The sequence below is a fragment of the Ovis aries genome, chromosome 26 (genome assembly GCF_016772045.2).
Source record: "Ovis aries strain OAR_USU_Benz2616 breed Rambouillet chromosome 26, ARS-UI_Ramb_v3.0, whole genome shotgun sequence".
Lineage (NCBI taxonomy): Eukaryota > Metazoa > Chordata > Mammalia > Artiodactyla > Bovidae > Ovis > Ovis aries.
Genome location: NC_056079.1, coordinates 14,404,831 through 14,416,911, shown reverse-complemented (window position 1 = coordinate 14,416,911; position 12,081 = coordinate 14,404,831). Strand labels below are relative to the sequence as shown.

General features: G+C 45.2%; 1 protein-coding gene across 6 annotated transcripts in view; it reads left to right on the top strand.

Annotated features, from left to right (window-relative positions):
* ACSL1 (acyl-CoA synthetase long chain family member 1) overlaps nucleotides 1-12,081 on the top strand; it is a 65,858-nt gene that overhangs the window by 20,387 nt on the left and 33,390 nt on the right. For all 6 annotated transcript variants that reach the window (XM_060406942.1, XM_042241364.2, XM_015104562.3 and 3 more), the window contains exon 2: nucleotides 1,427-1,653. In XM_060406942.1, coding sequence (XP_060262925.1) covers nucleotides 1,456-1,653 — 198 coding nt within the window. In that variant the 5' untranslated portion in view covers nucleotides 1,427-1,455. The remainder of the gene's footprint in view (nucleotides 1-1,426; nucleotides 1,654-12,081) is intronic.

The following is a 12,081-nucleotide window of genomic DNA, read 5'->3' as shown; positions in this document are numbered from 1 at the left end:
GTATCTGAGGGGAAAAAAACTATTTTCAGTCTTGGGACCTAGTTATTTAAAAGAACATATAGTAAGGAGCTCAAACATACTATCTGAATTTATGATTTAATGGTTACCACTTACCGCATTACGGGGGAGTTTTTTGAGAAAAGTCTTTTAGATAGTTTACTAGGATTTCCTACCATATGTATGCCAAACATACTTGAGAGTAGTTACTGATCAGTCATTTTTAATTAGAATTATTATTTGTTCTCTGTACTGTACATTACTTTTTTATATCATTATATATATATAAATTGTCTATAATATTTAGTTAGAGGCTTTTCTGTATATGTGTGTGTGTGTGTGTGTGTGTTTGTATGGGCTGTTCATCTGATTTTCTTCTGTGTGTTTTGGCTTCTTAATTTTGCATGTAAATTCCTTGTAGATAAGTGTCAATTTTTAGTACCTGTGTCTCTTATTGTTCCTCATGCAGGAGAAATATAGAATATTAGTAGAGAAAATAATAATAATGCCCGGCTTAATTGAACACATTGTGGTGCCTTGCACCATTCTAAATTCTTTATGTGAACCATTTAGTCCTTATAAAAGCCCTACGAGATAGGTGCTGTTTTTACCGATGAGAAGACTGAAGACAGAGGGGAGTGATTTGTCCCCAGTTATTCAGCGAATGAACTGGGGAGGCAGGATTTGGCTCTGGAATCTGGGATCTTAAGTACTATTTGACACTTTCTTTCAAATACTATTCTGTAATCTCTCTAGATATTTGCTGAATGAATATCTCTAGATATTTATGCATACCCTTTTATTATTTAGCTATAATAGCTTGAGGAATATAAAAGACACTGTTCTACCAGGATAACTGACTCCAGTTTCCCCTACATCTACGTGGCTGCTTTTATGCTACAAAGAGTGTGGGGAAGGTGAGAGACACCCCACACACACCCCGAAACCCAGCGTGACCTGTTTCACCAGCTGGGGAGCTTGTGCTGCGTTTTGTGAGAAGACGTGAAAACTGATGGCCCTCGGGTGGTTTGGGCGTGTGTCTGCCTCTCTGTCCTTCTCCCCATCTGCCTTGATAATGAGAGTTGAGTGTGTTTGATCAGGTGGAAGAGAACAGGGAGAGAATGTAAGACAAAAAAATGGTAACTCATGCCCCTTATGTTAACATTTTACAGCAAGAATTCTGAGTGGCTAAGTCTTTTGAATGTGGATAATGAGAACTTGACGCAAGCTGACAGAGTAAAATGAATTCCTAAAGTGCTTTTAGAAAAGTGAGATTTGCCAGCCAGGAGAAGACGGCCTGAGCTATCAGCCCATGGCTCTAATGCCCCCGTTGATGAGCCAACCATCAAGTTGATGGTCATCGGCCTTGGGGAGTTTGTAACAGCATCCCTCCTCCCTGGAATGAACATGACCTTTTTCTCTCCCACAGATTGTGGCTTAGGACACTGCCAGCCCAGGATGATGCAAGCCCACGAGCTGTTCCGGTACTTTCGGCTGCCAGAGCTGGTTGACTTCCGGCAATACGTGCGCACCCTTCCAACCAACACGCTCATGGGCTTCGGGGCGTTTGCCGCGCTCACCACCTTCTGGTACGCCACGCGGCCACGGGCCCTGAAGCCTCCATGCGACCTGGCCATGCAGTCAGTGGAGGTGCCGGTAAGTGGAACCTCGCCGCCCCCAGGTTTCCTGCCTCTCTCCCCAGTTTCTAGGCCCCATCACGGTGACATCCAGCAGGATCACAAGCCCAAGCAAATATTTGTCCTCCAGGGCACTTTGCAATCTGAAATGTGCTCCCCAGACAGAACTTCAGCAGCAATGAGAGGAAGAGGTCAAAATATAGGGCAGAGGGATGCGTGTGGCGGTGCTGGTTAGGTGTCTGCCCACGTCACACAGAGCAGAGGCTCATCCCCAAATTGTATGGGGCTTCTGCGCAGCGCTGGGCAGTGTGCTTTGCCCAGAGGGCCCTGAGAGGGGAGAAGACAAGCACAGGGTCCCCTCCCTCAGCCAAGAAGAGAGTTGTTAGTCATTAGAGAAAGAAGGATTTCACCTGTGATTGTCTGATACCTGGAGAACATCATGCAGAGCTGGAAAGGGACTCGGGCATTTCTACTAATGATAGAATGAGGCCAGTCTAGGAGCCTTCAGGAATAATGGAGCCACAGAATTTAGGATGGGTGAGAAAACACAAGGACATTCGAGAAGTTGAGTTCAGTACCGCGGTTGTCGTTTAACTTGGGCGGACGAAAGGTCATGCTCTCGTTGTAAAACTCTAGGCAGTGAGTGGTTTTCCATAATTAGGGCTTCCTGGGTGGGATGAGAGGGCAGTCTAAAGGTTCTTCCAGAAGGATTCTTTTCTCAGTGCGCCCGCTCTACCTTCCTCTCCTCGCGCATCTCTTAAAAGGTCAGCAGCAAAGATGAAGCAACCTGGCGTTCGCAGATGCTTTGACTCTTCACCTGCTCTCTGCTTTGACGTTTCCTGCTTTCCCCTCCCCAAGTCAGAGTGCATTTTCAGGACTTATGACTTGCAAAAGAACAACATTGTGAAAGACAGAATCACCTCATTTACTTTTAGCTATGTGGTAGAAGGTCACCCGCCCCGCCCCCCAACTCAGGCTGATCGCCATGAGGGGGAGAGTGTGTCCTTCCAAATAAACTCATGCCCGATTAATACCTTTTTGTTATTTAAAGGGTTTCACTTCTTTGTTTAATTTCAGACTCTCTTGGATTCATTAATGTGAAACTCCTAAAATATATAGATGATATCAGTCTAATTCATGCCAAAATATAAAAATAGAATGAACTATTGTTGAGGCAAGTTGATTTTGTACTCCATTTCTAGTTAGAAGATGAACTTGGTATTTCACAACAACAAGATCCGATGCTGTAAAGAGCAATATTGCACAGGAACCTGGAATGTCAGGTCCAGGAATCAAGGCAAATTGGAAGTGGTCAAACAAGAGATAGCAAGGGTGAACATCGACATTCTAGGAATCAGCGAACTAAAATGGACTGGAATGGGTGAATTTAACTCAGATGACCATTACATCTACTACTGCGGGCAGGAATCCCTCAGAAGAAATGGAGTAGCTATCATGGTCAACAAAAGAGTCTGAAAAGCAGTACTTGGATGCAATCTCAAAATGACAGAATGATCTCTGTTCGTCTCCAAGGCAAACCATTCAATATCACAGTTATCCAAGTCTGCCCCAACCAGTAACACTGAAGAAACTGAAGTTGAACAGTTTTATGAAGACCTACAAGATCTTTTAGAACTAACACCCAAGAAAGATGTCCTTTTCATTATCGGGGACTGGAATGCAAAAGTAGGAAGTCAAGAAACACCTGGAGTAACAGGCAAATTTGGCCTTGGAATGTGGAATGAAGCAGGGCAAAGACTAATAGAGTTTTGCCAAGAAAATACACTGGTTATAGCAAACACCCTCTTCCAACAACACAAGAGAAGACTCTACACATGGACATCACCAGAGGTCAACACTGAAATCAGATTGATTATATTCTTTGCAGCCAAAGATGGAGATGCTCTATAGAGTCATCAAAAACAAGACTGGGAGCTGACTGTGGCTCAGATCATGAACTCCTTATTGCCAAATTCAGACTTCAATTGAAGAAAGTAGGGAAAACCACTAGACCATTCAGGTATGACCTAAATCAAATCCCTTATGATTATACAGTGGAAGTGAGAAATAGATTTAAGGGTCTAGATCTGATAGATAGAGTGCCTGATGAACTATGGAATGAGGTTCGTGACATTGTACAGGAGACAGGGATCAAGACCATCCTCATGGAAAAGAAATGCGAAAAAGCAAAATGGCTGCCTGGGGAGGCCTTACAAATAGCTGTGAAAAGAAGAGAGGCGAAAAGCAAAGGAGAAAAGGAAAGATATAAGCATCTGAATGCAGAATTCCAAAGAATAGCAAGAAGAGATAAGAAAGCCTTCTTCAGCGATCAATGCAAAGAAATAGAGGAAAACAATAGAATGGGAAAGACTAGAGATCTCTTCAAGAAAATTAGAGATACTAAGGGAACATTTCATGCAAAGATGGGCTCTTTATCGGACAGAAATGGTCTGGACCTAACAGAAACAGAAGATATTAAGAAGAGGTGGCAAGAATACACAGAAGAACTGTACAAAAAAGATCTTCATGACCCAAATAATCATGATGATGTGATCACTAATCTAGAGCCAGACATCTTGGAATGTGAAGTCAAGTGGGCCTTGGAAAGCATCCCTACGAACAAAGCTAGTGGAGGTGATGGAATTCCAGTTGAGCTGTTTCAAATTCTGAAAGACGATGCTGTGAAAGTGCTGCACTCAATATGCCAGCAAATTTGGAAAACTCAGCAGTGGCCACAGGACTGGAAAAGGTCAGTTTTCATTCCAATTCCAAAGAAAGGCAATGCAAAAGAATGCTCAAACTACCGCACAATTGCACTCATCTCACATGCTAGTAAATAGTAATGCTCAAAATTCTCCAAGCCAGGCTTCAGCAATACGTGAACTGTGAACTCCCTGATGTTCAAGTTGGTTTTAGAAAAGGCAGAGGAACCAGAGATCAAATTGCCAACATCCACTGGATCATCGAAAAAGCAAGAGAGTTCCAGAAAAACATCTATTTCTGCTTTATTGACTATGCCAAAGCCTTTGACTGTGTGGATCACAATCAACTGTGGAAAATTCTGAGAGAGATGGGAATACCAGACCACCTAACCTGCCTCTTGAGAAATCTGTATGCAGGTCAGGAAGCAACAGTTAGAACTGGACATGGAACAACAGACTGGTTCCAAATAGGAAAAGGAGTACGTCAAGGCTGTATATTGTCACCCTGTTTATTTAACTTATATGCAGAGTACATCATGAGAAACGCTGGACTGGAAGAAATACAAGCTGGAATCAAGATTGCCGGGAGGAATATCAATAACCTCAGATATGCAGATGACACCACCCTTATGGCAGAAAGTGAAGAGGAACTAAAAGCCTCTTGATGAAAGTGAAAGAGGAGAGTGAAAAAGTTGGCTTAAAGCTCAACATTCAGAAAACGAAGATCATGGCATCTGGTCCCATCACTTCATGGGAAATAGATGGGGAAACAGTAGAAACAGTGTCAGACTTTATTTTTGGGGGGGCTCCAAAATCACTGCAGATGGTGACTGCAGCCATGAAATTAAAAGATGCTTACTCCTTGGAAGAAAAGTTATGACCAACCTAGGTAGTATATTCAAAAGCAAAGACATTACTTTGCCAACTAAGGTCCGCCTAGTCAAGGCTATGGTTTTTCCTGTGGTCATGTATGGATGTGAGAGTTGGACTGTGAAGAAGGCTGAGCACCGAAGAATTGATGTGTTTGAACTGTGGTGTTGGAGAAGACTCTTGAGGGTCCCTTGGACTGCAAGGAGATCCAACCAGTCCATTCTGAAGGAGATCAGCCCTGGGATTTCTTTGGAAGGAATGATGCTAAATCTGAAGCTCCAGTACTTTGGCCACCTCATGTGAAGAGTTGACTCATTGGAAAAGACTCTGATTCTGGGAGAGATTGGGGGCAGGAGAAGAAGGGGACGACCCAGGATGAGATGGCTGGATGGCATCATGGACTCGATGGACGTGAGTCTGAGTGAATCCGGGAGCTGGTGATGGACAGGGAGGCCTGGCGTGCTGCGATTCATGGGGTCGCAAAGAGTCGGACATGACTGAGCGACTGAATCGTATACCAATCGTGAGAAGAATTTAATTTTTCCTACTATGTGTGGAGTTTCTGGCATCTCTTCTCTTCTGGCAGAGGACCTGGTGTCTCATCGTAGTGTTGCTATCACTATGAAAACAGTGCTTGGCAAGTGCAACTTTAAGACATTTATAATTTAGCTGTAACTGTAAAAAGTAAAAAAGCCAAATTCTTGTTGTATGAGAAATTGGAGAGGCAATGTGTTCTTTAAGTTCCAGCTTAGCCTAAAGTCAATGAGTCTTTTTAAAATAATTGTACATCTTCTTTATAGAACAATTTAAAACTTCAGATAAGCAGAAAGAAAATTAAAATCTCAAATTCTGCTACTTGGTATATGGGCTTCCTGACTTTGCTCTTTGTAGGAATAGTAGATTTAACTCTGATTTTCAGAACTTGTAGGTCTTAGAAAGAGGTACAAAATTTACTTTGCATTTCTAAAAAAGAACTTAAAATATTGAACTTAAGATTAGCTTGGGAGTTATGACACTTAATAATTATAGATGCTTTTATATTGCTAGCATTGTCATATGGGCCTTCAAGGCAGCAATAGGAGCTTAATTCATTAAGTATTAGTCCAGAGCCTGTCTTAGACTGTCATAGGGGCTGATCACCAGATTAAAGTCTCCTTGCTTTGTTCATACTTTGAAGTCAAGTAAGCACCATTTGCACAACCCCACTCTCACACCCCCTCCCATTTCACATGAACAGTTTTTTCACTCTCCTCTTTCCATAAACTTCACCTGGCTATTAAAATGAGAAGAATCTGCCCTTTTGGGGTTTGGCTGCATCTTATCATTATTCACACTGGCTGTTTCCCACTAACACCTTTTTTTTGTTTGTTTGTTTTTTAAAAGCAGCAGCACAGAACTTCTGGATAAGTTAAAGTTTCTAAAATTTCCTTTTACAAATCAGGATAATAAAGAAGATGTTAGCACCCTTGCTACAGACTTGTGCCAGAAAGAGGATACAGACACGAGCTATAGCATGGGACAGAGAAGCTGGAGTTGGCCACAGAATCCCAAAAGTCTCTCTTAAATTTTGGAGCCTGGTTTGATCAGGACCCTGTCTGGGGTTTCCTGTCTGGGGTGTAGCCCCCAGCTGCAACAGTGCGAGTCCAGGAAGAACTCTTCACAGATTTCTCTGCTTTTCCCCATAACTTTGAGCAGAGCACAGAAGCAAGTTTTTCTGTGTTCCTCTGTTTTATTATTATAATTTTTTTAATCACACTCGAGTGATGAGGGAGTTTTCTGGTTTTAACTGGTTTCAACCTGTTCTCTGGGCTTCCCAGGTGGCTCAGTGGTAAAGAATATGCCTGCCAATCAGGAGACTTGGGTTCGAGCCCTGGGTGTGAAAGATATGCTGGAGGAAATGGCAACCCACTCCAGTGTTCTTGCCTGGGAAATCCCATAGACAGAGGAGCCTGGGTGGCTACAGTCCCTGAGTTTGCAAGAGCCAGACACAACTTAGTGACTAAAACAACAACCACAAAAGTCTCCTCTGAAATTGAGGTCTCCATGTTCCCCTCATGAAAACAGTCTTTTCTCGAGTGACCAGAAACCCCGGGGGACTGGTCAGGGCCCAGGCTGTGGTGGTTGCCGTTTCAGGGCATAGGAGAGAGTGTCAGAGCCGGAAAGGACCAGAGAATCGGGGATGTAGCCGAGGCTAGCCCAGTCTGCTCTGCTGGGGCCAGGTAGGCTTGGGCAGGCTCACCCAGCCTGACCTTCAGATTCCTTATCTGGAGAAGAGAAATGACCAGGGCCTTCCCTCCCACCACACTGAGAGGCTGGGTAGATACAGGCAGCATCTAACTGAGCCCAAGAGAAGTGTTCAATAAATGTTGGGTTTCCTTTTCCATAAAGCTCTTCTCTTTGAACCCTCGAATTTTAGAGATGAGAGAACAATGGGAGCCCACCCAGGTGAAATTATATATACCACATAGTAAGAGGAAGATCTGAAACTCTGTTATGCTGCCTCCTAAAGTTACATATTTTAACTAGGATTCTTTGTTTCGGGGGTCGGTGGCGAGGGGCGGTGTGTGAGGAGAGAATAAAGCAGAGTAAATAGGGAAGCTTTCAGTTCATGTAGATAAATTTGATGAGCCAGTGGCTGGACCTTCTGAACCCGGGAGCAGACTCTTCTGAAAATGGATTTGCAGGCAAAAGTAGTGGCAGAAATGGAAGGCGGAAAAGGGGCAGGTCAGATAAGAAATGGAATCCGGGATTCCCTACCCGAGTTGGATGTAGGATCAGAAACCGTCAAGGACGGGGTGGAGGTGAGGGCTGGGGGAGGGCCAGAGGACTGGCAGAACCTGGGCGGCAGCAGGCCAAGTGGGTCCTGGTGGCTTCTGCCTTCCCTGAGCCAGGTCAGAGCAGAACTTGTTGCTGAAGGGGTTGTGGGCCAGAGTTTGAGGAGGTTAGGCAACGAACCCATTGCAAAGGATTGATGAGAACCATTGCCACTGTGGAAGGAGGTGGCAGAACCAATCTGAATTCCTGCCATGTCCTGCAGACATTGAGACGGCTATCTTCTTAAATGAAGTCAGGAAGTTTTTTGAGGCCTGCCAGGAGATTGTTGTAGAGTGAAATGAAAGCTCAACTTACCTGTTTTGTTTTGCCCTGAAATATTAGAGAAGGGAATAAATCATAGCAAGTAAAAACTTTTTTATACCTTCCAGTCCTTAGCTTTTAAAGGCTTCATTTGAAGAATATCAGAACTTCTTTTAAAAATGTACCCCAAGGGAGACTTCCCTGGCGGTCCAGTGGTTAGGACTCCACGTTTCCATTGCGGGGGCCTCGGGTTCAGCCTCTGGATGGGGAACTAAGATCCGGCAAGCCGCACAGTGCAGCCAAAAATAAAGCTGTACCTCTGGTAATAACTTAAGAGTCACTGTTTAAACTTGTTACCAGGCCTTGGTTTAGTGTGGGTTCATCTCTCTCTCTCTCTTTTTTTTTAATATAAATTTATTTATTTTAATTGGAGGTTAATTATTTTACAATATTGTATTGGTTTTGCCATACATCAACATGTATCTGCCACAGGTATACACGTGTTCCCCATCCTGACCCCCCTTTCCCGTACCATCCTTCTGGGTTGTTTCAGTGCACCAGCCCCAAGCATCCAGTATCGTGCGTTGAACCTGGACTGGTGACTCGTTTCATATATGATATTATACAGTGGGTTCATCTCTTTTAGTAGGCAGACCAAGTTCACTGGGCATGACTCATCTCCCTGTGGGATGACATCACTCCAAATGACCTCATCACATCTAGGTCACCTGTTGGCTGGGTGACCCTTTCATGTGAAAGGTTGAGATTTAAGCATTCATATGCTGGGGTTTGTATGGTGAGGAACTTACCTTAGCATTTGAATCCTGCTAAAAGTCGAGTATGGAGGCTGTGACCCTCTGGATTCGGTTCTCCCTGCTCACAGAGAGTAGGCATGAGACTGGCATTCGTTCAGCCAGTGCATGGTGTGCACAGGACACAGGAAGAAGAGGCTGCTGCCCCTGAGGAGTGAATGGCCCAGCAGGGAGGACCGCTGTGGAGAGGACGCTGTGGAGAGGTCCTTCCTAAGAGTCACACGAGTGACTTATTTTCATGCCATAAAACTAGAACCACGGTTCCTCATCGGAGAACTTGAAGGAAGCAACCTAAATGGAGCACACCAGACCCCTGGAAGCCACATTCAGTAAATTGCAAGGCTTTGAAATTCAACAGTTCCCATCCACTGAGGCCTTCTGGATGCCATGGGTTATCCAGACAAACCTCAGGCTGGAGCCTCTGTGACAAGGGATGGCGCTCCTAGTCTGTCTGTACAGGTACCCGTGAGACTGTCACTGAGTAGGATTTCCCCTGTAGCCAGTAGAATCATGCTGTTGACACGTAGGCATGGGTGTAAAGACCCACTTGCAAACTGGCAAAGCAGTTTCTGCACAAGAAGAGAGTGTTGTTTAAAAGTTTGTATGAAGTTCTTACTCTGGACTTATGGAGACAAAAGGGTGATGACAGTGCCCCCCCAAAAAAAGAGAGTTGAACTCCTAGAACCACTGAGTAGAATGGTGGTTGTCAGGGCTTGAGGGTGGTGGTGGACGGAACTGGGAGAGGTGGGTGAAAGGGTTCAAGCTGTCAGCTGTCAGAGGAATAAGGTCTGAGGATCTAATGTATGTCAAGGTGAAGCTGATACACTGTATCGTATAATTGAAATTTGCTGAGAGTAGAACTTAGGTGTCCCTGGTGGCTCAGTTGGTAAAGAATTTGCCTGCAATGATGTAGGTTTGATCCCTGGGTCAGGAAGGTCACCTGGAGAAGGATCTTCTCCAGTAATGGCAACCCAGTCCAGTATTCTTGCCTGGAGAGTTCCATGGACAAAGGAACCTGGTGGGCTGTAATCCATGGGGTTGCAAAGAATTGGATACAAGTTAGTGAATAAACTACCGCTATGTCATTTATACCTTACCAAAGCTGGAAAAACAAAACAAAACAAACAACAAAAAACACATCAAGAATGGCGATGCCTTCTGGACCGGAGTGGAGGGAGCTTGAGCAGTTGTTGAGTTGGGCAGGACGGGAGGCAGATGGGGCAGGACCAGCCTTCGGGGAAGCTGCAGGGGAGCAGAGGGAAGGCTGTCCAGGAAGGGCAGGTGCGGCCAGATGGTGGGATCACTCACTCCACTGACTCCAGCCCTGTGGGCTCGTGGAGGACTGGCAGGGCCATCTGCAAGGGGCATTATTAGCCTGACGAGTGTGAGCCAGGTCCTCAACTGGGAGGAAGGGAGGGAGAACAGGGGCAGTCTCATCCCTGCAGTCATTTGTACAGTAGATATGAACATGAATGTGAGCATGATTCTCACCTCCGGAAGCCTGAGAACAGCCAGCTAGCAGGGTGTGTGAGACTTTGGAAGAATCCCTGGGTTTGAGGCTCTGGCTTTGTATCTGTCAGGAGTCCTTGTGTAAACCTATATGTGAGCATTGGCGCTCGCTCACTTGCCTTCCCTGACTGCAAGGCTCTAGTCCTTTTACCCCTCAGCTAGTTCTTCCCTGCTGTATGGCTGTGTGTGTGGTCAGGTAAAGAGTGGACAGAGATAAATCCTTCAACCTCATCCCTGGTGACTTTGCTGCTGTGGTTTTCAGAGAATTTTCACGCCCGTTTTCAGGAAACATCACATCTGAGCGTATTTTCCGCCAGCTGTCCTAGCAGTTGGGGCACAGAGGGTGGGATGAAAAGATGGCTGGGAGGGAGTGGATTTGATGAGAAGTGTTTTTCTGGGAGTGTTTTTATACCTGAAGTTAATCTCAGCATCATTTCTAAAACTTACTGGGCTTCTTAATAACAGCTATGAAAAACCTTGCTAACTAGTACTTCTTAACTAAACTCTTTAGTGGAAAACTAACTAGTTTCTAATGTGGTTAGATGTGTCTGCTCGCTGGAGAGTGGCCGGTGATTTGAAGGAGGCGTAGAAGCACCCGAGTTGTTCAGGGGGCCGCAGTGTCTGGGTGGGACGAGCTGTGAGGTGAGGGGCGGGAGTCCCAGAGAACTGAAGGCAGAGGGTCTCATCTTTGTGCCAACAATAGACCTCCAGAGTATTAAGGAGCTGCCTTTAGGAATTCAAAGAAAGAATGGTGATTATGTCAGAAATATTTATTTTTTTTAATTTCCGGCTTCCCTTCAGCCAGGAAGAAAGGCTCAAGTTACTCTCTGGGAATACACAGAGTAAAACAAGCCTGAAGACACGACTTGATTTTGTACAGACGATGCTCACGGGCTTCATGAAGCAGGGACCATGTGTACACATACATGACGGAAATGTGTGCTGTAATTTTTTTGAAGTTTAAAAATAGCCTTCCCCACAAGCGGGGTCCACTCCTGTGGAGTGAAAAACAATGGCAGAGATAGGCCTTTGTGAGAGTCTCGGCAAAAACCCTGCCTTGACGGCAGCGTCTAAAAGGCCGAGCAAGTAAGGGAACAGATGTGTTTCCTTCAGACTGTGAGCTAGTGCCTTGAACATTACAAGTGGCAGGCACTCGGAGATGCTACAGGCAGGGGATTTGAATTTATGACTCAACTCTCTCCCCATCCACAAAGGTGGGAGGGAGCTATTTTTCTCTTGAGGGATTGGCTGGTTTGCTCTGGTGAGGAGCTTGCCCTGCATTTGGTGGCACAGAACTGGTTTGCTAAGTAACCCAACCAGCCTCCCTCACCCCCAGGCAGGTCCTCCCATGGGGACAGGGGCAGCTCAGGAAGTTGGAAACTGGAGAGCAAGCTTGGGAGGGAGGGTGGACAAGGAAGCGCCTTCTGAGGGTTAGAGGAGAGCGATGGAGAACCAGTCCCCCAGTCGGCCACCGTGCTC